Source organism: Danio rerio, chromosome 2, assembly GCF_049306965.1.
Source record: "Danio rerio strain Tuebingen ecotype United States chromosome 2, GRCz12tu, whole genome shotgun sequence".
NCBI lineage: Eukaryota > Metazoa > Chordata > Actinopteri > Cypriniformes > Danionidae > Danio > Danio rerio.
This window is the reverse complement of record NC_133177.1, coordinates 50,624,728-50,652,671: the sequence shown is the minus strand read 5'-3', so window position 1 is coordinate 50,652,671 and position 27,944 is coordinate 50,624,728. Positions and strand designations below refer to the sequence as shown.

Genomic DNA, 27,944 nt, shown 5'->3' with positions numbered 1-27,944 from the left:
AATCTGATTATAATTTTGTCTCAATTAACACAATTACAGACTAAAAACCTTTTAAAAATGTATTTCCCATTGCCCCCTTTGAGAAACTTCAAACTTTTGGTTACTCTTGGAAAATTCAATGCATTTGCAAATGTAAAGCATGAGTAGATTTTTTAGTAATTTAATAAGTGTTTTAAGCATTCAGATAGAATCTTTTTAAATAAACTGTCTTTTTTCCAGACTTCCAGATTCTTTCTTTCTTTCTTTCTTTCTTTCTTTCTTTCTTTCTTTCTTTCTTTCTTTCTTTCTTTCTTTCTTTCTTTCTTTCTTTCTTTCTTTCTTTCGTTTAGTTTTGTTATTAAATTTAAGTGGTTGCTCTTAGGAAGATGCTAAGCTTGTGGTTGTTCAAGAACAATTTTTTTTCTCGCATTGATAGAAATGTCATATGAATTACAAGCAAACTGACAAATCTTATATTTGTATTTATTTTATTTTATTTTTTGATGTTATTTTATTATTTTTTTTAACATTTCTATTGTTTTTAGAGCTTGACTCTTGAAAGATTCGAGCTAATGAGGGACAATTTCTATTTTGTTTTATAAATGTTTTATTTAGCTTTTTCCACAGTGGTAATAATAAAAAAAAATCTACTGAATTATTGGTAAACTTACAGATTGGTTGTTTTATTATTATTATTATTATTATTATTATTATTATCATTTATTTATTTATTTATTTATTTGACATTTATTACTATGTTTACTAATTTATTTTATTGCATCATATAACATTAACAGCTTGCCCCCTTGAAGATTTTGATTATTTGGGTAAAATTCTGGTCGGTTTCTTTTCTTTGCACATTACTTTTCAACATTCAAAACATTTGAGTGGCATTTTCTGCATTTTTGCAATTTCAAGAAGTTTTGGAATTGTTAAATTGGTGAATTCAGTTCCTAATGTCCCACAAATCTTTATTCTGATCTCAAGTTGTTTGACAAAAATCCATGTCATGGTAAATCAAAAAAAGTCCATAAAAAACTAATGGTGTAATTTGCATAGGGTTTTTTCAGAGCGGGTTTTGGGAAGCTTTTATCACTACATGATCCAGAAAAAAATCTGCCATTTTCTAAAATGTTGTTTAAATATGCAAATCTTTATTCTGATCTGAAATTGTCATTTCATGTTAAAGCTGAAAAAAATCCATTTAAAATATCCCAGAATGCCAAATGATTTGAGTTTTAAGTGGCTGTTTAGCAAACATCAGTGCTTTAAATGGACATGATGGACGAGTCCGGGACTCCCAGTCATCTTAACCTCCAATCTCTATTCCCACACGTCGCACTCCAGTCCTGAAACCATTCCCCCAGGTGTCATTGAGCCTCTCTGTAACCCCCTGTCCGTGGAGGAGGAAGGGTTGGGTTCGGCCCCCCGCTGTCCCCCAGCAGAGCCCCCATTGCCCTGCGTCCAGCCCTCATTGTGCCCGGCGGCCCCCCCGCCCCCTGCCAGGCAGGTGACAGGGGCCTCAATGCTGCCCGGACCCAGCTCATGGAGCCTACAGATGGAGCGTGGAAATCAGACTCCAAAGAGCTCAGTCACCATTCTCACTAAACAGGCCAACAAAAGACTGCCAAAGAACTCCCCGAAAGAGATGGAGAGAGAGAAAGAGCCAAACGCAACACTGTCATTTACAGATTACAGTCACTAGTCACCTTTTTTTTTTTTTTTTTTTTGCTGTGGTAATGACAGAAATTAGACTTTTCAACTTTTTTTTTTGTTCATTTTTATATGCTTTTTTTTATTTTAATATTTGTTTTGTCTGACCTTTTGCAGTGTTGATGGAAGCTAAAATGAATTACAAGAAGATTGATTTTGCATTTTGAATTTGCTTATTTTTTATTTATTTGTACTTTATTTATGACTTTGCAGTAATAATTAAACATTTTTGTAAAAATGTTTTTTTTTTTGTTTTTCACATTTTGTTTTTATGATCTAATTCAATTAATTTAAATTGTGTTTTTATGCCATAATATTATTAGAAACTCTTTCTTATTTACTTAATTATTTAATTTTTAATTAATTAATTAATTAATTTATTTTTAAAATTGAACTGTTTTTGCATTAACTACCAGAAACTTCAGGGTTTAATGATCTTTTTCTTTGTTTATTTATATATATTTTAACTTTCTTTATTGTTTTCAGACATTCAAACACAAACACTAGACTTACAAATTTGGTCCAACAAACATTCACACCACAGCTAAAAATAAAACATGCAATATACAAACAATCCATACAGAAGTATAGTGATAATAGATTAGTACAATAATAAAATAAAAAAGATAAAATAATAAATAAATAAACAAACAAACAAACAAACAAACAAACAAACAAACAAATAAATAAATAAATAAATAAATAAATAAATAAATAAATAAATAAATAAATAAAACAAACACTAATCTTCTGTTTTATCTAAATTATTTGGACTTTTTAATTAAATTTTGTCTACTTATATTATTTTATTATATTTTGCTTAATGGTAGAAATGAGAATATTACTTTTTTGTGTTCATTTTTGTTTGTTTTTTTAAAAATACTTTTTTCTAATTAAATTGTACTTTTATTTATTTTATCTATTTTAATTGTATATATATTTTTGGTTTATTATTTTATTTATGACTGCAGTATTAATCAAGCATTTCTACTGTATTTGCTTATTTTAATTTATTTTTATTTTTTTGTATGTAATTTGCCTAAAGTGGTAAATAAATAAAATGCATTTTATGACATTTTAAAGGGGTAAATTTGTTTTTGACATTTTATTTGCAAAATTAGCTTTTTCTATTAAATTTGTTTCTGTTTTTATGTCATAATATTAATAGAAACTCTTTTTTTATTCACTCATTTAATGATTTACTTTTTAATTAATGCATTTTTAACAATGTAACTGTTTTTTGTAGTAATGACAGGAACATTTAAATTAAATTTTATCTACTTATTTGATTATTTACATTTTTCTTGGCGATTTGTTTTCTTTTTTGTAGAAATATTTTTATTTTATTTTATTTTAGTTTATTGAATTTGACATTTTTCACTGCATTAAAGACTTAAAGCAAATCTGAAGGACGAAACAAAATCTGAGATGTTTTGCTTGTTCCAATATCATAAAGTCATTTGGAAGCCTTCATGCTTCGCCTTTTTATCACAAAACCTCCTGCCTCTGCAAACTTGATCTGATTGTTAGATTTCTGGATGTTGGCTTTGGCAGAACAGCATGTTTTTATATATTAACATTTTTTCCGTGAAGAAAATGATTGATACCATTTCCTCAAAAGCTGGCAGTTCATTCCAGGTGCCGTCTGCTGAAACTAGTCCAGACCTTTGGGCAAAATGGCATTTAAACAGACTTTTCTGTAGCATTAAAGAATGGAAAAGTGCTAGAGGACAGTTATTTCTCTCTCTTTCCTTTCCAATTCCCATGAGCTGCCTGGAGAAATGAACACTGGCACTGGGGAACAGCATTTCCTGAGTGGCTTCAGGGTGGAGAACCAATGCTTTGCTTTTAGTGATCACTTTACTCTTAATTAAACCTCAGAATCTCTCTTTGTTCTTCACCCTGCAGATTTGCTGGAAAATTCACAAGAGTTTGTGAAATTCACTTTTACTGCATGTCAATAGAGGAAAAATAATTAACAGTTGTGACCAAAATTCTCCAGCTTGTTGAATACATTAAGAATTACAGACATATGTTGCAATACATGTTTATAAAATGTTATGTTTAAATATGCAAATGATGAATTCTTTAATAAAAACAATGGTCTAACTTGCATTGGTTTTTACAGAGGGGATTTTGGGAATATTATTCATCACTACATGATTCAAAAAAACTATTTTCAGTACAGGTTTTCTGAAATGTAATGTTTAAATTTGCAAATGAGTCATTTTTAATGAAATAGGTGCTAATTTATAAACATTTCTAGCATGACGTGAGGAATTTCAAATGAATTAAGAATTCTTGTTTTATTTATATTGTCATTACAGTCAAAGGTTTTTACACAGAGGAATTTGGAGAATTTATTTCTTATGACTCCATATTTCAGAATTTTTATCTTTATTTTTTATCAGAATTTTTAAAATTCTTATCCAAAATTATTAGAGTACAACATTTTTTTTTTTATATAATCATATAATTCTTTAAGGCCTATGGGGTTCCCTGGGGGGACAATCTTCCCACTTATCCAATCATTGCTTAGTTTGATTTGTCTCATGGAAGTACAGAAAGGCCTTAGAGGGTACAGCAAAGCCTTTAGCTATACAGCACAGTTGGGAAACTTACTGTCAACTAGAAGAGGGTGTCACAGACTGGGAAAGAGTATGACAGAACATTTTTACTTCATCTAAAAATCTCAATCACCAACTCATTCACTATAACTTTTGTCATAGAGCCTACTGGATCCCACTCAAAAGACATATTATCATTGTGCCCTTTAGTCCTCTCTGTGTTGAATGTCCTGATTAGGAACTTGGATCTTTTTTTCATATGATGTGGGAATGTGGAAAAGTACAAACATTTTGGAATGAGGTCTTTGTTAGCCAGTAAATTTAATGGCGAATATTTTACAGTGTGTTCTTCACACTATAGGAAATAAATACTGCTGGGCGAAAGCAAAAAGCAGTAAGTTAACATTTTTTTAAAAATGAGTTATCAATACTGTTGGAATATTCAGGAGCAGCTTTATCACATGGTTATATGTCTTCAGCCAATTTTGTTTGTGTTTGTGTGTCCTAACTATAATTTTAATGTGATTTTTCACTTTTCTTTAATTAAGCTCTTTTGCATTTGTAGGCTGGAATAGTTCTTTTGAGAACCATTGGTTGATTCTTTGGGAGCCACAAATGGTTCTTCTGTGGCATCGCTGCAAGAACCCCCTTATTGACCTCATATTTTTAGAAGAATAGCTTGGTTTATTTAGCACCACCCCCCAAATAAAAAGTAAAACTGTAGTTATTTTAATAGTAGTAGTTATAGTAGAAATTATTATTAAAGGAAAATATTGCCGTGCGTAAAATTCTGCTGAAACTCAAGCGAACGTTTTAATGACATTTTAGTGTCTACAGATGCGATTTCACTCTCCGAAGTCTGTGCGTCTTTCGCCGTTTTTTGTTTTCAACCATATGGGGTGAAAATGGAAGAGTGAGCAAACAAGAGAACGGAGATGGCCAGTGTCAGACGAAGCAGATGTGGCGTTGGCGAGTTTTGGATGGGGGCTTTCGAGGCGTATTACTGGACAATAGCTGGCTGTCACGCTAGTTTGAGGAGCCTAATCATTTGATAGGGCCCCCTCCTCTGGGTACAGATTCCCTGAGCTTTAGAGCACTCACACTAACATTCTCTTCTGCTGAATTAACTACGAAAGAAGCTCTCACCCCGTTTCAACTTTACCACAAATAATACCTGAGTATGAGTGCGTTTATGTATGTAAATAGAGTCAACATTAGAGATGCTGGACTTTACTGCTTGGGGAACTCAATGTGAAATGACAGTACATTTAGTGATTTTATATATGAATGACTTTGCAGGTGGGTTATTGAATTGCATTTATAAATTAACTTTTCTGTCTTGTTTTTCCACCCAAGTATTTTTCTTAGTTTTTTATCATTTAATTTAATTTAATTTGCAATCTTATTGGCATTTTGGTCAATCAATTTTAATGAAATGTTTTTGTTTTGTTTTGTTTTAATTTTGTTTTTATTTAATTTTATTTTTTATTGTTATTAAAATTTTAGTTTATTTAATGTTCTATTTTATCATTTTAATTTAATTTTAATTTATTTTAATTTCATTTATTTTATTTTTTATTTTATTTTTATATTTTCATATTTTTTATTTTTGTTATTTCCACATTTCCACATATTTTAAATTTTGTTAATTTTATTTTAAATTTTATTATTTTAAATTTTATTTAATTTAAATTTTTTTGTATTATTTTAAATTTGTTTTTTATTTTATATTTTTATATTTTTGTATTTATTTTATTTTTACATTTTTATTTTACTTTTATTTTTTATATTTTATTTTACTTTTGTTTATTTTGTTTTATATTTTTACATTTTTAATTTTAATTTTATTTTTGTTTATATTATTTTACGGTATAATTCTTAATACTTTTCAAACAATTTTTATGTTAAGTTTTTTAAAATTTATTTTAATTTTGTTTATTATTTTATACTTTATTTTATTTTTATTTTCTATTTTCTATTTTTTTATTTTTATTTAATTTATTTATTTACAATTTTTATATTTTATATTTTATTTTACTATATATTTTTTACTCTTTGTTTTTATTTCATTTTAAATTCCTTTATTTAATTTAATTTAATTTTGTATTTTTATTTTGTTTTAATTTTTTTATTTATTTTATATTTCAATTTAATGTAGTTTAATTTAATTTTGTTTTATTTTACAAAACACTCTTATTTGTAAAAGGACTGGGGTTGTCAATGCATGATAAAAATGTCATTAAAAATAATCAGCATTCACGTTATATAAGCAACTATATATCTGTTCTAAAACCATACAATATAAATGAGAAACGGACCCAATTTGAATTAACATGAAGGTTTTTGCTTGACTTATAATAATCTCATTTCATTTTTACTTTGCAGCAAGCCACTCTGATGAGGGCTCAGATGTGGACTCAGAGCCTGGTTTACCATTAAAGAGGAAACAGCGGCGCAGTCGGACCACGTTCACAGCCGAGCAGCTAGAAGAGCTGGAGAGAGCCTTCGAACGCACACATTACCCTGATATTTACACCAGAGAAGAGCTCGCCCAGAGAGCCAAACTCACAGAGGCACGAGTGCAGGTACATAAAAACACAAGCCTTCATTTCAAACCCTTTTACAATCCGATTAAAAAAAAGTAGGGATGTTTTGTAAATTGGAGTTGAATTCTCTTTAAAGAAATACTTTTTGCACTTTTAGTTTGACTATTTCTGAACTCATTCATCACTTTTAGCTTAGCTTAGCACAAATCATTGAATTGGATTAGACCATTAGCATCTCACTCAAGAAAAGGTAAATTTTCTTATTAAAAGCTTGAATCTTTTAAAGTTATATCATGTACTGAGACCGACAAGAGACCGAAAAGTTTCTATTTTCTAGGTCGATATGGCTAGAAACTACTTTCATATTCAGGTGTAGTATACAAAGAACTTTGCTGCAGTATCATGGCTACAGAAGACACAGTGATATTAAGCAGCACCTGAATATAGTCCCCAGCTAGGTAACAAAGTAATATCACTATGTAATATTATATCAGATATAAAAATCCCCTGTTAGGGTGAAGGTTTTCAAAAATGCTAGGGTATGTGTAGCTGCGTAGCCTGTGTAGTTTTTGCCTGGTCTTAGCATTGTTTTGTTTGTCTGGCATTATTGTTAGTCACAGTTTTTGTTGTTTACAAGATGCGTGTCTGTGTAATAGCCGATGTGTCATGTTGACAGCCAACTAGAACTGATAATAACCATTTTTGAAGCTTCTGATTGGCCAACATGACTTTATATTTAGAGGTATATCGCCTCCTGTTGCTTTGGCATGCTCCTGACAGTGTTTTATAGGGTGTTTTTGTGTTGACATTTTTTTTTTTAATGAAGGAGGAAAATTCTGTCTACAAAAATACTCATACAATTTAAGACCAGCCTTAGTCTGAGTAGAGCAAAGCAGGCAACTTCTGCTGAAAGTGCATAACCTTTGAGCCCTTATATGACATGCTGTGGTGTTAAATACTTTTAGAAATACAATGTATTTGGTCAATTAAAATATTGCAAACCTTTTCTTTGCACTTTTATTGTTTCACTAAAGGTTAAAGGGAGTTCAAGTTCACCCAAATATGAAAATGTACTCACTATTTACCCACTATTAAGTGGTTTTAAACCCTTATTGGTTTCTTTAATCTGTTGAACTCAAAGTTCAGTTTTTCCACCCAAGTATTTTTAATTTCTTTTTGGTTTATTGATTATTTAATCTAATTTAATTTCAAAACTTGTTGCTCTGAAATACAAAAAGTGGCATTTTGGTTTTTTATTTTATTTTATTTTATTTTATTTTATTTTATTTATTTTTGTATACTTTAATTTAATTTATTCTATTTTATTATATTTTTATATATCTAATTTTATCTTTTATTTTATATTTTTAAATTGTAATCAAATAAAAAAAAAATATTTAGTTTATTTTGTTTTATTTTAATTTCTTTTATTTAAATTAATTTTATATTTTTATGTATTTAATTTTATATTTGTATATATTTAATTACATTTTATTTCAAGTGTCCTTCTGTAATACAAAAGTGCAATTTTGTTCTTTTATTTGTAAAAGGAATGATGTCAAGGACTGGGGCTGTCAATGCATGATAAAATTTTTTTAAATTATCTGTTGAACACAAAATAAGATATTTTGAAGAAAGCTGACAACGTTCTACCATCTGTGGTACGCAAAAGAAGATGTTTTGAAGAAAGCTGGCAACCAATGACTTCAATAGTATTTATTTTTTCTACTGTGGAAGTTAATGGTTACAGGTTTCCAGCTTTCTTTAACATATCTTATTTTGTGTCCAACAGATGATAGAAAGATGAACAAGTTCGGAACAAGTGAAGAGATTTTTCAGTGAACAATCCCTTTAAAGAGAAATGACACATTCCTAATCTTTTAGCATTTTACAAAACCTCCCCCCTATTTTTCCGGAATTTGGTTTGTACTCTGTTTTGCTCATTATGTGACCATATCAACATTGGTACATTGTTTTGCCTGCAATTTGCAAAAATGATCACTCCACACTCATTCTTGTTAATCTCATCAGCAATAAGAGAATATAAATGTTGTTTTACAGTGTGGGACTAAATTTACCAGCATTTAGCCCTGCACCCCTGCCCTGAAGTCACATGACACTGCCGCATAAACACAGGCTTCTTTGTGCCGCGTCTGACCTCTTGTTATTACTGTAGTATTCTGTCGCAGAAAACCCCCCAAAACAGAACCTTTTAATAAACTCTATTATTAAGTCCTTCTAACCCAATTAAAGCAGAACCCGTGACATGATGTCATGGCTTTTTAATGAGCACAGATGTTTCGATCGCAATCAGACCAAACAAGCTCGGAGCTACTGAACACACAAAGAGTGCCTGTGTAAACCGAGACTCATCACACACACAAACACATTCTTATAGGAATAATAATGCAGGCTCATATCTGATTCCTCAATAAACCGGAAGTCCACGGCATTTTCTGCAGTTTAAATGAAGCCTTGTCATCGCTAAAGTCAACATTTTCTCTTTATTTCAAATATATAACCAGCCCAAACAAATGTAATTCACCTAAATGTTTGACACACACACATAGCCTGTACTGTGCCACTGACACACTGATTTACTAACGGTGACAAAGTGAAAATATAGGCTATTGTCATTTCGAAATGACAGAAAAACGCAAACCGTGGTGAATACAACACACGAAATAAAACACAAACGGCTCGCGATAAGAATGAACAGCAAAACAGCCAGCAGAGTATCAATAACAGACTTTTATTGGTCATTTTTGTAAATTGCACGACTTTCATACCTGTTAAGTTTCATGCCAGTACTCTGGTTTGCTCTCTCTCTCTCTCTCTCTCTCTCTCTCTCTCTCTCTCTCTGTGTGTGTGTGTGTGTGTTAAAGAGCCGCTGAGCTAACAGCTGACAGGCCGGGAACGCACAAACACACAGTATTTCTGACGGCAGACACGTGAACTAGGAGAACGTTTTTCTCGTATTCCTGACGCGCTTGAACCACATGTGACAGATTATAACGGCTTTAACAGACACATTTCTAAGTTGTGTGTCACAAAAACACTCTGTTATCCATTAAAAACGTTATTGAAATTGATTTTCGGAGCGCAAATTACCAGTTGTACACGCTGTAAACAGAAGTTTTTAGCATTCTACCGGAAGACGCTGGTCGCTATGGCGCCCTCCATGCAGCAGCCATGAAAAAGGTCTATAAATTCGACACTGTTTGTATGTGTGTGTTTGTGTGTCTGGGTATGGTTTTAGATCTTCTGAGTGTGCAGTCTATAACATTTTTAGGTTGAAAAAGATCCATAATAAATTTTTAAGCGAATACATAACCAGCCAATGTTCAAATTTCCTTACCTTGACCATCCGGTATTACTGTTTTTTTATATTTGAGTCAAACTGGAAATATGAGCTTGTCATTAGGTCACATCTTTATACATTAGACTACATTGTATGTGAAGATCATTTATAGCCTTTTTATCAATTTATTTATATGAAATTGGAACGATATGCCAATTAGACAGAAGTGAAACTGAAATCTACAGGTAATGTTGGAGTCTTGCAGTGCTGTTGTTAAGATTAAAGTAGCCTACAGTGTTTGTGATCCCACTAACCCGGATGTATTTTTTGCGGCCGTTCGCTGTAGGCTTTGCTAAGCTAACTTTGTAAAAGCCAATGTCTCCCTTTGTGTTGAACTTTGAGCATCTTACATTCAGAGATGTTGTTTATTTTCACACATTACACATCAGCTAAAGTTTCAAATACGAGATTGTAGTGGACCACCCCTTTAAAGGGAGATTTCTCCCAAAATAAAACATTTGGTCATTATTTACTCATCCTCTACTTGTTCCAAATCTGAGTTTTATTCTTCTGTTGAACACAAAGGAAGAAAATCTGAAGATTGTTGGAAAAAACAGCCCTCGCCTTGATTTTTTCAGCATTCTTCTGAATATCTTGTTTTGTGTTCAGCTGAAGAAAGACATTCATTATAGTTTAAAACCACTTTATATGGATCAGGACATTTTATTAAAAGCCCTTTAATAAAAGTATGTTTGTTGTTTTCTTGTCCTGCAGGTCTGGTTCAGTAATAGACGAGCTCGCTGGAGGAAGCAGGCGGGAGCCAATCAGCTTATGGCATTTAATCACCTGATACCTGGTGGTTTCCCTCCCTCTGCCATGTCGAGTCTACAGCCTTATCAGCTGGCGGACTCTCCTTATCCTCCATCGTCTATTTCACAAGGTGAGAAGTGTAAAGCAGAGTGATGTACTGCCGTTCAAGAGTTTGGGCTCAGGTTTAAGTAAATTATTACCATTGTTTCCAAAATATGTTTATAGTGAAGACATTATGGTCTTCATGGGACTACATTTTCTGCTTTTTTCCACATTTATTTTAAGATACAAAAAATAAATAGAAAAGTAATAGTTTTAACTTTCTTATGTCACTAATCAGACCCTTTTGCTTGCAATTCTTAGTTTATATATTAAAATATTCATTTTTTTCACTATGATTGAGGGGAAAAGTCAGAATTGCAGGACATAAATAGGTGATTTTATGTTGCAGTATATTTTCTAGAAGTAAAATGTTTCAGTTTTATATAAATGTCCTTTCCTGACATTATTTTCTATGGAGACAGATCAGTCTCAAAATAATACAAAATTCAACACAATTCACATTTACAAAATCCAATTTGTAAACACACAATTTGTGAATTCAAAAGTAAAAATCATAAATATTTTCTCCAAATAAATTGGATTGGCATATTTTTAAATTATGTTTTGACTTTCAAAATTGGATTTGTGTATTTTTGAATCGTGTTTTTATTTTACAAAATGGATTTGAGTATTTTTAAATCGTGTTTTGAGTTTATGAATTGGATTTGTTTAATTTTAAATCGTGTTTTTATTTTACAAAATGGATTTGTGTATTTTTAAATCGTGTTTTGAGTTTACGAATTGGATTTGTGTAATTTTAATTCGTGTTTTTATTTTACAAAATGGATTTGCGTATTTTTAAATCATGTTTTGATTTTACAAATTGGATTTGTGTATTTTTAAATCGTGCTTTGAGTTTACGAATTTCACTTGTGTACTTTTGAATCGTGTTTTGAATTTACGAAGTAGATTTGTGAATTTATAAATCGTGTTTGATATTAACATATTTGATTTGCATTGTTTTGAATCGTGTTTTGAACCTCCAAATTGAATTTTATAAATGTAAATTATGCTGTGCATGTATGAATTTTATTTTGTAAAAGTATTGTTTTTGAGACTGATCTGGCTCCATATTTTCTGCACCTGTAAATCTGAAATCTTTGAAATGCTCTTAGAAACATCTCTCTTCCAAAAGGCCTTTTATCATTAGTTTTTATTAAGCACAAATAATTTTCTAAATTTCTTATCCCTTCTCTGTTCAGTCTCGGAACAGCCCAGCACTGTGCACAGGCCCCAGCCTCTTCCCCCCACCTCAGTGCATCAGTCTGGGCTTGGCAGTGGACCGGGGGCCCAGGAGGGGAGTTCGGCCTACTGCCTCTCCTCTGGACGTCACGGCTTCTCTGGTTACTCAGATGGATATGTGGCCGCACCGGGCCACGCAAACCCAGTGAACCCCTCCATCAGCAACGGCCTCCCATCACAGGTCAGTATCACGTCATGTAAATGCTTTGGAAAAAACAGTATATATAGGGTGTCCGCACGGTCTCAATAAGTCTTAAATTCACTGAAATATGGTGTTGTAGGTCTTAAATACTTTTAAACAGGACTTAAATTTTCTTTGTTTATGCAAAGCTACCCAATAAGTTTAACAAAAGTAAAATTTGTTAACTCTATTTACCAATATGGTTTATTTATCTTCCTTACATCCTTCCAAAAGGATTTGTTTAAACGTTCTCTATTTAGTTTGCATTGTTGTGCATTTAGTTTATAATAGTTTTTTAAACTTATATTTTTTATCAGCATAACTTTTTTATAATATGTATAATATATACATTCTATAATATGTATATATTGTAACTAGAGTTTGCTTGTTTTGAGACATTATTTAAAATATGTGGTTAATGAATAATTTAATTTTAACCGGGTAAGTAAAAAAGCCTTGGCTGTTACAAAAAACCTTAGCATGTTTCCCTGTGAAAGTCTGAAATTTCATTCATAATGGTGTTAAAATGTTTTAAATTTGACTTGGTGAAACCCTGTATATAGTCCTGAGACAACAATCTTGTGCTGTGATCATACCTGCCATCACTCCTGTTTTCCCGGGAGTCTCCCATATTTCAGACCCATCTTCCACCACCCTCCCATTTGTTATTTCTCCCGGAAAAACCTTGGTATACAGTAGTATTCCCCCCAACCGGTCTTCCAGATTTTCGGAGACAAATGTTGGCAGGTATGTTGGTGATTGAGATGTTGCTATTCAGTTGACATGCAAAGAATGATGGGTAATAATACAGTGATATACACAGATAGGTCTTAAAGGTAGAGTCTTGAAAATATGCCTTCACGTAGAACAAATCTGACTACAAAACCACTCTTACTGCATGTTGCTTGAGCATATTTTGGCAAGAGGCAAAATACATTGTATTGGTCAAAATGATACATTTTTATTTTATGATAAAATCATTTTATTATGTAAAGATCATGACATATCAAGTTATTTTGTACATTTTCTACTTTGAATATTTCAAAACTTATTTCGTGATTAGCAATTTGTATTGCTAAGAACTTAATTTAAACCATTTTAAAGGTGATTTTCACAATATTTAGATTTTTTTTGAGACTTTAAATTCTAGATTTTTAAATCTTGGCCAAATATTGTCCTATTTTAACAAATACAACATTGAAAAGTATATTTATTTAGCTTTCATATGATGTATAAATCAAATAATAAAAATTCGTCATGTGTGGTTTTGTGGTCCAAGGTCACCAATTACAATTATTATTAACTATCACAATTATTTATAGCTTTTTTATGAATTTGAAAAGCGCGTTCATGCACATCAAGGCTGCATTTATTAAATAAACAATACAGTACAAGAATCTAAAATTGTAAAACATTATTTCTTAACTATTTTCTATTTTAACATAATTGAACTGTAATTGATTTCTGCTAGGGTTACGCAGAATTTTCAATCTCAAAAGATCCTTCTTATATGCCAGTTTGGTGCTCAAGAAACATGTAAGAATATTTTTTTTATTTTAAAGAATAAATATTTAATCTAAAATCTATACACATCAAAGTATTTTAAACTATAATACATAAACTCTTCAGAAGGTCTACGCTTTTACATTGAGAAGCATATTTGTCAATGCCAGCGAATGCGAGCATGAAGGTGTGAGAAAAGGTAGGACACGACTGAAAGGATGATGGAAACGAGAAGTGAAAGACAATTATTTGTGATTACACACTCATCAGCTGTTATCTGTCGGCTCGCCTGCTGCGCACAACCTGCTAACAAGCAGAAAATGAGCTCCTGACTGCCTCAAAGCATCCGCTAGTTAGTCAGGAACAGCGTTCTGGGCGCTGTCCTTAAACCCAAAGCCCTCTGAGTGCTGCGCGAAACAGATTAAATGCAATAAAAGAGATGGACAGACTGAAAAAAAGAGAGGAGAAAAATAGAGGGATTGAGATAGAGAGCTACCCCCGAGGCTATGAGACAGAAGACGCTTTTCAGAAGGAGGTTCTTTCTGAAAAAACAGCAACGCAAGCCAGAAAATAGCAGTCAGTTTTCTTGAAAACAAGCAGCGCAGATTAAACACATCTCCATTGAGCAGATATGATCCGGTACAATAACGTTTTTGTTAAAGGGATAGTCCGCCCCAAACATGAATATTAAGCCATTTGTTGTTGTTCTGCCAGACTTGTATGACATGCATTCTTCTGATGAATATTTTGGGGAATTACTAAAGCTCTTGTTTAAAAACAAGTTTTCACTTACAACCTCACAGCAGAATTATCCTAAAAAGCCTTGTTTTTTTCATGGACAATTTGCTTGTGGGGCGACATGTTGGCTCAATGGTTAGCACTGTCTTCTCACAGCAAGAAAATCGCTGGTTTGAGTCCCTGCTGGGCCAGTTGACTTTTCTGTGTGGAGTTAACATGTTCTCCTCGTGCTGGCATGGGTTTCCTCCAGGTGCTCTGGTTTCCCCCACAGTCCAAACACATGCGCCATAGGTGAATTTAATAAACTAAATTGGCTTTAGCGTACGAGTGTGTGAATGAGTGTGTATGGATGTTTCCCAGTACTGGGTTGCAGCATGAAAAGGCATCCTTTTTGTAAGACATGCTTGATGGTTCATTCCGCTGTGGCGACCCCTGATGAATTAAGGGACTAAGGTGAAGAAAAATAAATGAATGAATGAATGAATTTGCTTGTGTTTGTGTAAAAGAAAAATTGTTTTGATCTACAAACTACTGATTTTTTGCAAATTTAAAATGAAAATATTGTCATTAGATGTTTTTTTTAAATGACATTTGCTCAAAACAACGTTTTACAATCAGGGTTATTTGAATAAATATTAATATAATACATTTTGTGTAAGTTAACCAATAGTCAGGAAAATTACTTGGAAGCATAATAGGATTATGGATGTAATATATTATATAAAACATTTTTTTTTTGGCAATTTATTTTTGCGGTTTTGCAAAGAAACTCAAAAATACTTGTAATAGACAAAACGCAATGTTTACTATTTATAAGTTTATTATATTATAATAATTCAATAACTCATGCTTAGAAGCTGATATTTAAAATAAAATAAAAAATCTTGTACATTTTGGGACCTAGAGGAATCTTTAAATATATATAACATAATTTCTAAAAAGTTACAATTAAAATTTGTAGTTCAAAGGGTTTTCTACACAAGGACACCATTTCTAAAAAAAAATCCTCCATTGTATGTGTGTAGGGTAAACATTTAAGTTTTGGAAATACCAAAAATAAAAAAAAATCAGTAGACTGTTGTATCGTCTAAAAATAAATGTGAGAAACCAAACATGCTATCTTTTTTGTGACAATGCACTAAAAGACAACATTAGTTTAAAAGAAATGTATTTTAGCAGTAACTTGCGGACCAAAACAAGTGTTTACCCAAACACATGACTATAATGATAAAAGCAGAAAAACTTGAGAATTTTTACACCCGCTTCGAATGTAAAGAACGTAGCGAAAACAATGTAAACAACACTATGTAACTCCTAGTGTTCCAGCCAATTCAAGTGTTATCACTCGATTGAGTGGACCTAATCAGTGGTTATTAGCTGATAGATATGGGCCAGGAGGGGCCTTCTGCGCCTACTGGTTGGCTCAGAAGGCTGTTATAAATTATTTCATGGTTAATCAGCTATACTAATAGAGAAGACTCCACATCCAGGTCCGTGTTTACATTGCTGTGACGGTCGGGTTTAGAGTTGGGGTAGACGTTAATAAAATACAATTAATGGGAAATTTAATAAATAATATAAATTCTTTTTTAACTTCCAGTTGCAGTCATATGTGTTTATAGCTGATTAACCATGTGGATGGATGATAACAGCCTTCTGAGCCTACCAGTAGGCCCATATCTACCACTGATAATGCCCATTCAATTGAGGGATAACATTTGAAACGGCTGATTTTTAAAGAGAAAAAAATTGTATACTCCAAAAAATAAAGGTAACACTTGGAGCTATATTGTGTTGTTTGTTATGTTGTTTACGTTACGTTGTTTACTTTATGTTGTTTACGTTACGTTGTTTACGTTACATTGTTTACGTCACGTTGTTTACGTTTCGTTATTTGTTGCGTTGTTTACGTTAAGTTGTTGGCGTTATGATGTGTACGTTATACTGTGTACGTTACGCTGTTTATGTTACATTGTTTACGTTAAGCTGTTTATGTTGCGTTGTTTACGTTAGGTTGTTTACGTTATGCTGTTTACGTTACGTTGTTTGTTATGCTGTTTCTGTTACTTTGTTTGCATTATGCTGTTTATGTTATGCTGTTTACGTTACGCCGTTTACATTACGTTGTTTATTTTACGTTGTCTACATTGTGTTGGAGTTGTGTTCTGTTGTACAAGTGCTCCTTTTATTTTTTGGAGTACACTTTTTTTTCCATCTTCAGTAAACAAATCAAATGCTACATTGTTGCTTTTTAAGGCTTTGACGCTTGTTCACTAAGTGAATGAAAAATGGAGTGATAATATTTGAAATGCTATAAAACAAACAATAGCACATATTTATTTTTTCTAAATATCCAAAGGATCCCCCCTACCTAAAAAATACATAAGCCCTATTTCATAAAGAGCTCTATCTATGGATTTGTAGCATCGGCTCATGTACAGTAATTGAACTGCACAAAGTTATTTAACATGACATATTAATTGAAGTGTGTCTAATTGCAGTGCCCCAAGCATCAGGGTTTGTAAGCAGAACCAATTCCTAGTCATTAAGGCAGCATTCCTTCGCTAGGAACGACTTAGAGGTCAGGTAGATCTCACACTCGCTCCGTCTGCTGTTACCATTAGAGTGTGTGTGTATATGTGTGTGCGCACGCATGTGTTTCCGTGTGGATGTGTGTGTGCTGTTTTGTTGTTGTTGAAGGGCAGGGATTCTCGTCGTCATGACGATGTTGAAACTCGGAGCGTCTGGGATTCTAATTATGGAATGCTCCAGACTCCTAATTGATTGGAATGGGAGAATTTACCCTCCTTAACGCACTGTGTAATTTATGCAAATGAGCCACTTTGTTGGCTAATTGTTTGAATTATGTATTTATCTGTGGTTTCATTTATGCTGAAATAAGCTTGGGATTCAGAATACATTGAGGAGGGTCGTCCCTGCAGTGTATTAGCAGACAGCAAAATAAAGGATTGTCTACTTAGGAGTTGTAGAGATAAACATTTCTAAAACTCTTAAATCAAGATCAGTTTACTTAATGTCTTTACAGTTTTCTGAACAATTGATTAAAATTACACAATAGTAAATTTGAGTACTTCAAGAACAATACTGTAAATGAGTTCTAATTCAAAACGAGATCTTTTTTCTCACCCCAGTAGCATTTATGATTGTTTTAGCCATAACATCTCTTAAATTTTGCCCTTGTTATATTTAGAAAGCAGGGCTAACTGCTTGTGAAGTAACTGTATAATTGTATATTTGTTTCAAGATGTGTAAATTTAAAGATTTGTAAATAAACTTTAAGAAAATATGTGTTTGGTATAAATTGTCAATTGTAATGAGAAGTCAATTACCCTTCACAGTTTATTTATTTTTTATTTATTTTTATTTATTTTATTATTATATATTTTTTCATTTTATTTTAATTAGTTTTATTTTGTAGTTATTTTATTTATGTGTTTATTTATTTTATTTTTTATTTAATTTTTTTCATTTTTTAGTTATTTTATCTATGTGTTCATTTATTTAATTTTTAATTTTTATTTTTTTTATTTAATTTTAATTAGTTTTATTTTATAGTTATTTTATCTATCTGTTTATTTATTTTATTTTTTATTTTATTTTATTCTTTGCTTTTTAAAAACAACAACAACAACAACAACAATCCTGTTGTTAATGTTGCTACATCAAAATAAAATCCAAAAATTCAAAAGTTATAATTAACATAAAACATATGTTGTCATGGCTTATTGATCATAACATTTTCACAGCATAGTCGTACATAGAAAAAAATGACAATAAAGCATTGATCATTTTTGAAGCTGTGATTATATAATACTTTGTATAATATATAATCATATAGTTTGTCTATCATTTACAGAATCTCGCAGTAAGGCAGTTATATTAAATAGAGATCATTTGATAAATCCAATATTTCTGATATATTCCCATGACAAGTGTAATAAACACAATTATTATAAAAAATATGTGCAGTACATTTAAATTTTTTGTTCAAAATCCTTACATGAATGATAAATGAAATATATCAGTTCTAGTCAGTAGCATGACACAATTTTCTAATCACTCACACAACATGCTTTAATTGTACAGTTCTGCAGTGTCAATTATTTATTTATTTTTAATTTTTAAATTTTTATTTTTATATTTCCGATTTGATGTTTAACAGAGCAAGGTCCTTTTCACAATAATTCCTATAATATTTTTTTCTTTTAGTGAAAGTCATTTTTTGTTTGGTTTCACTGGAATATTTTTTTTAAATTGATATTCTAGGTCAGTAGTATTAGCCTTCTTTTTTTTATTTAATCTTTTATTTATTTATTGATTAGTTTTATTTCAATTGGCTACATAACAAACCACTGTTGGCCAATGACTTGCCTAATAACTTTAACTAATAAATGTAGTTAATATACTGATTTTACTGAATATTAGTATCTTGCGAAAAAACGAGTAACATATTCTTCATGGTATAAACAAAAAAAGGTTATCGAAGGTTAATTAAATTAGCCATTAAAACTATCATGTTTTAAAAAATGTTGAACAAAATCTTCTCAGCTTGGTAAATATCTTTAAAAGAACTCATATTTCACAATAAGGCTAATAATTTTGACTTCAATATTTACACTTGAATATTCCATCAAAATAGCTTTCGATATGAATTTGTGAACATCATTTTTATGACTGTGGTCTGCATGATCCCTCAGGTTCTTATACAGCTGTGTATGTCGCATTAACCCTGCCTGGGAAGAAGAAGTTTTACGAGGAAGCTTTTTGTCAACAACTCCTGTCTGTGGTTTGGACATGGAAAGAATTTTTTTTTAACGTTCACCTCACATGCAGTCGGGCCCCCGGCCCCCCATGGGGAGGTGAACGACAGAGTTTAACCTTCCATGTGCTTTTCATTTGTTAAGCATCACACATCAGCGTGCGACTCACACATGCGCTGCTGTACATGATATACGCTGTCAGCTCGTGTGATCCATGAGTTATATCTGCACCTGAAAATCTGCCAGCGCTTACAGCTCTCAGTGCGTTCCTCTTTTCAGCAGCTGTTAAAGATGGATCCACTGAGGAATTTCATGACCCTTCACACTGCTTGTAAAAGCATTAATTGCATAAACACACACGTTTTTTTTGTTTTTGGCAAAACAAGGAAATATCAAAGATGACTTATTGTTTAGTGCAGAGATGTGGCAAACTAGGGCCCAAACTTTGATTTGGCACCCCAAGAAAAATGAATGAATTCACTGAAATTAAACTTAATTTTATTATTATTTTTAAAAGCCATTTAGGGACTAAGAGTTGCTAAGGGTCAAAGTGAATCAACCCATGTCTGCATCAATTTAAATAGACAAAAGTGATTTTTAATACATATAAAGCACATCGAATGCAAGTCAAGTTTGTACTTTAATACTTCAAATAAATATTTCAAAGTAAAATGTCAAAATATGGTCAAATAATAAACTTTCCAACATGTTTATATATTACTTATTTGTATTCATATTTTATTGGTTCAAATGAATTAAATGATTAAAAACTGATTTTTTCTTGCTGATATATGAATGAAATCTTGTTTGAAAGATAGAGGCAAAGTGTAAACATTAAAATAAAGAATTAACTAGTATTTTTAGCTGCACTGTGATCCTTAAATGATCTTTATATAATATTGCAGCAGATCTTTTGTAGATCATGGTACAAATGTATGATAATCAATACTTTTTGTTTAGAGAAATATAATAATTATGCATTATAATGTACAAAAAAACAAAACAAAAAAAAAACAAACGACAACAACAACAACAACAGCAACAACAACAGCAACAGCAACAACAAAAAAACTAAAGGGGTTGCATGCATTTTTATTTACATCCATATTTTCATTTCTGACCCATCAACTTTTTTGAGTTGAATTTTAACCGGCAATCCAAATTCCCATTGCAATAGCTGATTTTTTTCCCACCTTAAAAATGCAGTAGGCTAATAAAAAATTATTTATGAATTGTTTTTCCAATTGAGGACATTTCCAGATGTCTCCGAAGGGAGCTTTTGTCTGATTTAGCTCATGTCTGAGGTCTTATTTGTCCCCAAAGCATCTCAAAGCAAACTCACCCATATATTTAAAATTAAATACCGTCTCCTTAAAGAGACAGTTCACCTCAAAATTAAAACTATAGCCAATGTTAAACCTTTAAGAGTCTATTTTTTTCTGTAAGTCTTAAAAGAAGCTCTTTTGAAGAATTCTTGTTGCTATCTACTTTCATTCATTTTCTTTTCGTCTTAGTGCCTTTATTAATCAGGGTCGCCACAGCGGAATGAACCGCCAACTTATCCAGCACATGTTTTACGCAGCAGATGCCCTTCCAGTCGCATCCCATCTCTGGGAAACACCCATACTCACCCATCCACACTACAGACAATTTAGCCTACCCAGTTCACCGGTACCGCATGTCTTTGGACTGTGTGGGAAAGCGGAGCACCCGGAGGAAACCCACGCGAACGCGGGGAGAACATGCAAACTCCACACAGAAACGCCAACTGACCCAGCCGTGACCTAGCTCTTGCTGTGATGCCACAGCACTACCTACTGCGCCGCCGCGTCACCTGCTGTCAACTTTCATAATAAAAAAAATACTATGGAAGTCAATAGATGCCACCCATCAGCATTTTTCAAAGTATCTTCTTTTGTGTTCAAGTCAAGAAACTCAAATAGGTTTTAAATAATGGCTGAATAATGACAGAATTTTCATTTTTAGGTGAACTATCTCTTTAAATGATATTCTTCTTCTCTCAACACACTTGTTTCCTATATTTCTCTCCTCCTTTCTGTTATATATGAACATCACATTCTGATAGAAACCACCCTCAAGCTGAGATTTCACTTTTTTTTCTTGTTCTTCTGGCTTTGCTCTCTTTCCAAACACACAACTCTGAGTTGTTTTCAGGAAAATGTTGAAGAAACGACTCCTCCTCCTCTTTGGTTTTGCACTGGGGAAGGGAAGGCTTTAAAAGGAACCATGTGTCCGGCAGGATGGGGAATAATTTGACTGGACAGAGTCAGTGGGCTGGTCTCTCGACCGGTTGGTTGCTGATCTTGAGGGTTTTCTTTCTGAACCAGGCTGGTTTTGATTAATGATTAGCATAGGGAGGGAAAACTGAAGTGTTTTTGGCCTATCATGCGGTGTATGAGACACTGATGGGCACACTCATCGGTCTGTCACTGTAGTGAATTAGACACGGCCGTCTCAAGACGCTGTGTGAGAGCCGGAGAAATCCTTACCACCGTCACTGAATCTGATGAGCGTTATTCTCTGAATTGAAGACTTTATAGTTGTCATTACGTTTAGTTTGGTATGTTGAGTTGGTTCCACATCACAGAGCTCGCAATGAAAGCAAATACACTGGTGGAGATGGTGGAGTTTGAAAGATATGGGAGTGTAAGTTATCCCACGTGTGTTCAAAATGGAGAAAAGCTGTTTAAATGTTATTTGACATCTTTTTAACAAGCTTGTTTTTTAGGTATCAAACTGCATGAATGTCAAATATTAGGCGACTGTTAATGTTAAAGGGATAGTTCACAATTCTGCCATCATTTACTCACATTTACTCATGCCTTTTATTGCTGTTGATCATAAAACAAGATGTTCTGAAGAATGTTGGGGGAAAACAGCTATTGATTTCCATGGTATTTTTTGTCTCTACATATATTATTAATACTATTACTTTTGTGGGTGGTATAACTTATGTTTGAATTTTTTTTATCGCACAAAACAAAACATTCAGTTGGCAAAGCGAGATTATAAAATTTGTAATGAAACTGAAACTCTCAATTAATAGTGTGCATACTTTTATTTTCACAAATGTTATCTGAAATATTAGACACTTTATTTGCTGTACTTCACATACAGTAGTCACTTGAGTAAAAGAAATCATTTATTATCCAAGTATGAAATTGCAACATAGCCACAAAACTTAAGAGATAGTTCACAAAAAAAAGAAGAAAAAAAAGAAAATGTCCTCACCATTTACAGTGCAGGCACTCAAGTGGTTTTAAACTATTCTGTCAAACATTAAACCGGATGTTCGGGGAAAACCAGCCATTGACATCCACACTGTTAAAATGCAGGGTTCCACTCAATTCATTCAACTTGTCCCACCACAAATTGATTAATCTTCTAAACTCTGCGTATACGCAGTACCGGGTCTGTGACGTCATTCTTCAAATTCTAAGGGTCCGTACTGGCCCAATATCCCCATAAGTGGTTCGGTTCTCTCATCAGTTGGAATAGAATAACTTTTGCATAGATTATGATAGAGACATTGTTCTTTATCCTTTGATTACTGACATGTGCAGGAACCAGCAAAATTAATTACAGCAACCTAGACCACACAGAACCTAAAAGATACACTTTCAAATGTGAGTTTACGAAAAAAGCACCTCTTTTTGGAGGGGGTTATTCTAAAAGAGACGACATTTACAATTATTTAAATCACTTTCAACAGTTTTTTAATAAAAATTCAAAGGGTTTTTTTTTTTTAATAATACCAAACCTTTGCATTTACACCTCTGCATGTGGATTTGGGATACTTTTAAATTTGGCAGGCAAAATGCCGACAGAAACCCTTAGATAGCACTTGACTTAGGGTGCTTTCACACTAGCACTTTTGGTCCGCACCCGGGTCGTTTGATGTCAGAATATGGTATGTTTAGCTAAAGGGTATATACAGAACTTTTAAAGTTGAATTTCATACCCTTTACTACCTTTTTTAATACCTTGAAAAAAAATTTAATACCAGCACAACTTAGAGTTGCAACTATAGTGGCGTAAATGAACTAAAGTGTTGTGTTGTTGTGTGTTTAGGTGATGGGGCTGTTAAATCCAGGCGCAGTTCCTCATCAGCCGCAGTCTGATTTCGCCCTGTCTCCGCTGACGGGCGGTTTGGAGCCCAGCACAGGCATGCCCGCCAGCTGCCACTCCTCTCAGAGACTGGAAGCTCTGCCAGGCCTTCCCAGCATGCCAGCTCTGCCCAGCTCCCAGTCCTACTGCCCGTCCAGCTACAGTTCACCCGGGTACAGTGTCGACCATGTGGCGTCTTACCAGTACAGCCAATATGGGCAGAGCAAGGTGAATACCAGCACTGTTACTACTGTAGAAAGACTGTCACGTGTTTATCCTCTAAAAAGGGCTTCATTTGGATTGGTGGAATAAAGCAAAATATTACTTACTTGAATTACTCTCAATAATGTCAGAAGATTATTTATGTTCATAAGACGTTGTCAAATTTTTTTGCAACATACTATGTAGTCTTAATTATGTGGGAATTTTTACACAACATTTAAATCATTTTAACCAAATAACCAAAATGCAATTAGCCACCTTGTTCAAATCTATATGATATTTTGGAAAGATGTTCTACTTGGTTATACACTGTAAAAAGTGATTAGTTACTTGATTAAAAAAAATAAGGTAACCTGTTACCTTAAAAGTGACAAGCTGACTTTGAGTAAACCTGAACTGTTATTATTACTCACATAGTTCATTTACTTAATTTTTTTTTAACCTCTTAAGACCAAAGGTGTTTTTTTTACATGCATTTTTTTATTTCTCTTTGCTATTTGGGCTCATTGGAACCTAATTAGAATAAAAACCTAAGTATCATCTTTTGATATGATTATATAACCCAAATATATGTGGACTGAATTTACATAAAACACTTTTTTTCTGTATGTTTTTTAATGCATATTTAACCTCTAAATTTTTTTGGACATGTTTTGACTATCAGAGAGTAAAAACAACATTCCTTTTCCAATTTTGTACAGTTAAAAATAGTGTTTCGGGCATTTAATATGCTGCAAAACAGTTGCCCTGTATGTCTGTAACAAAATATAAAACATTCAAAGTATTTTAAATTGCCACTTCAGAGCTAAAACGTGCGGTCCACGTATAATAGTAACAGGTTCACTCACTTTTTTAAGTCAACTAATTCCTTTTTACAATATCAAAAGCGACAGATTATTTTCATTATTCTGACATATGTTTGGGTGTTAACAAACATTGAAATAAAAAAAATTATAATATAACGAGACAAGTTCATGGTCACTGTTTTGGTGGTCTGTTTGTTGAATTTAAGCTACATTGCATTTACATGCCAACTAATTCTCATTAGATTATAAGTAGACTGTTAGGTTGGGGTTAGGGTTAGTGTAAGTGACATGTACTTGAAAAGTTTCTTATAGCCAGTTGAATGTCTGTTTAGCAGCAGTATTAACAGATATTAAGCAGACAGTCTACTGATACTCAAATGGACCATCAAAATAGTTGAATAAACAAAGTTTATTTTATCAACTGTTGATTGGATCTGATCTAAATAAAAACTTGCAGATGATTGTAAGAAATGCAAGGTTTAAACAAAGTAAAAGATTATTTTAAAACAGTATATTTATGCATTATGCATGTCCAAACTGACATACAAAACAGTAAATGCAATTCGAAAAAGATCCAAAAACAATATTTTAAATTTTTTTTTTACAATGCCAGGTTTATTGGATAGCAAGCCAGGCTTAGAGAGTTAAGTGATATATAATTAAAAAAGTTAAATATTTATTTACTTAAATGTAAAAAATATCACTATATATATATATATATATATATATATATATATATATATATATATATATATATATATATATATATATATATATATATATATATATATATACAGTACGTCTGCACTGTAAAACCCAACAGTCAACTTTAGCAAATGAAATGAGTGTAGTTAACTCAAAATGCACTGAAAGTTAATTCTACTCATAAGAAACGAGTTTTGAACTCAGTGTTGAAGGTAAAGAGTTAATTAAATACCTCACTAAATACAGTAGGTTAACAGTACTCTTATAGATTAGTATTGTATTACTTAAAATGGTTTGTTGCAATTGGGTTCCTTAAATGGTTTGAGTTGCCTTAACTTATTGGGTTTTAAAGTACTCAATTGGTTTGAGTTCTCTTCATTTATTTGGTTTTACTGTTCTCAAATGGATTAAGTTCACAGTACTCATTAGGACTACTTTTTGAACTTAAATGGTTTGTTGCAATCGGTTTCCTCAAATGGTTTGAGTTACCTTAACCTTTTGGGTTTTACAGTGTGTGCATTTAATCATAATTAATCGTTTGACAGCACTCTAAAATGACTTAGAAATGATAAAAATCTACTCTTTACCTAGATTTGTTTATTCTAAATCCAGCCATAATGAGAGCTTCTTAATTTATTTTTAATTTGTTTACCTTTTTGTTACATTTACAACACACATTTTACAGTATATTCACTGCACTAGTCCACATTCCTTTGATGAAATGTTTTTTTTTTTTTAAGTGGTTGATTCCAAAAAGAAATACGATCACCCAAACGTCAACTCAGATTATTTTCATCGACATATTTGCCTTCTAATCACCAGTGTACATTAGCCAGTCAAAAGTGCGCAGGTTGCTGGTTTATGATGGCTAACCCGTGACCTCTCGCGACCCCGTGAGATGAGCTATATCTCATCAGCCAGCCATGTAATGAGCTCCGGGTAACAAAGATCTCCTTCTCCGTCCACTCAAACACATGCGACCAGAGCGGCAGCGGGCTCTGGATCCCGTGTTTGACAGAAGCCGCTTCTCAATCCCCGTCTGCATCTTGATGTCATTAATTTGCAGGGCCTGTAAGCACAGAGCTGGGGGTCCACCGAGGAGTTTGCGGGGGTCTCGAATGGCCCGTGGCAGGGTGGTATTAGAAACATGTGTTGCAGACGGGTCAGATCTGGAGATGTTGTTGATCACTGACTCTGATCCACGCTGGATGTAGGACTCTTTTCACTGGCCAGCGCTCTTTCTGTCAGCTCGCTCAATCATTTGCTGCATTCTCACTTCATTTTCTTGGCAAATGTTGATGATATAATAATACTGATTTCTGTTATTCTCCGTTATTGTGCCAGACACCACTAGGAGGCATCAGTATACTTTTTTATAATACCTTATAATAACTTGTAATTCATTACATATTTTATACATATGTACACATATTTATATATATATTTATACATATTTACAGGCAAAATGGCTAGGAGCAAGCTTATTTTTACAATATTTAACAGTATTTCATATATTGATGATAATAATAATAATAATAATAATAATAATAATAATAACAATAATAGTAATAATAATAATAATAATAATAATAATCTTATCTCAATAATTTTCATCCACTTTTCCGGGGCCGGGTCGCGGGGGCAGCAATCTTAGGAGAGAACTCCAAACTTTGCTCTCCCAAGACACATCCTCCAGCTCCTCTGGGGGGATCCTGAGGTGTTCCCAGGCCAGCCGAGAAACATAGTCCCTCTGGCGTGTCCTGGGTCTTCCCCGAGGCCTCCTCCCAGTGGGACATCGAAACCGATGGCCAAACCACCTCATCTGACTTCTCTCGATGTGGAGGAGCAGCGGCTCTACTCTGAGCTCCTTCCAGGTGACAGAGCTCCTCACCCTGTCTATAAGGGTGCATCCTGCCACCCTGCCACCCTGCGAAGGAAACTCATTTCAGCTGCTTGTATCCGAGATCTTGACCTTTCGGTCATAACTCAAAGCTCATGACCATAGGTGAGAGTAGGAACGTAGATTGACCAATAAATTGAGAGCTTTGCCTTTTCAGCTTCTTCTTTACCACAACGGACCGATACATCGACCGATACATTATAATATAATATAATATAATATAATATAATATAATATAATATAATATAATATAATATAATATAATATAATATTAGTCAAATCTGCTATATTCTGCAACTTGTAAAACTACTAAAATTTTAGATGTAATCTGTTGTAACCCGTTTACAATTTTCTGTTATGTATATTCAATTGAGGTTTTTTAGTTAAATAATTAAATGCGAATTCAGTTTATTTTTATGTAATATCGGTTTTCATTATCACTAATAATGTATTACAGTATTGTCATTTTGCTTTTGGTATTATTTTTATGCTTTTACAATTTAAATTTCAGTTCACATGCACTGAAAAAAATATTCATTGGATTTATTAATTGTTTTGAAGTTAAGTGTGTGCAAACAATTTATATGGACTGAAATTAAGCAAACTAATTAAGTTGCATTCATACACATAGCAAAATTGTATTTGTTTGTTTAAATTCAGCCCATATAAATAGTTTGCAAGCACTTACCTTGAAAAATTTTTTTTTCAGAGATGTATTTA

At 32.6% G+C, this 27,944-nt stretch overlaps 1 protein-coding gene across 1 annotated transcript in view; it reads left to right on the top strand.

The window, feature by feature from the left end:
* The window catches only part of pax3a (paired box 3a), a 52,754-nt gene extending 27,981 nt beyond the window's left edge, over positions 1 to 24,773 (top strand). The window contains 4 exon segments of the mRNA NM_131277.1: positions 6,645 to 6,844; positions 10,881 to 11,046; positions 12,221 to 12,441; positions 23,556 to 24,773. Coding sequence (NP_571352.1) covers positions 6,645 to 6,844; positions 10,881 to 11,046; positions 12,221 to 12,441; positions 23,556 to 23,903 — 935 coding nt within the window. The 3' untranslated portion in view covers positions 23,904 to 24,773.
* The last annotated feature ends 3,171 nt before the right edge of the window (positions 24,774 to 27,944 follow it).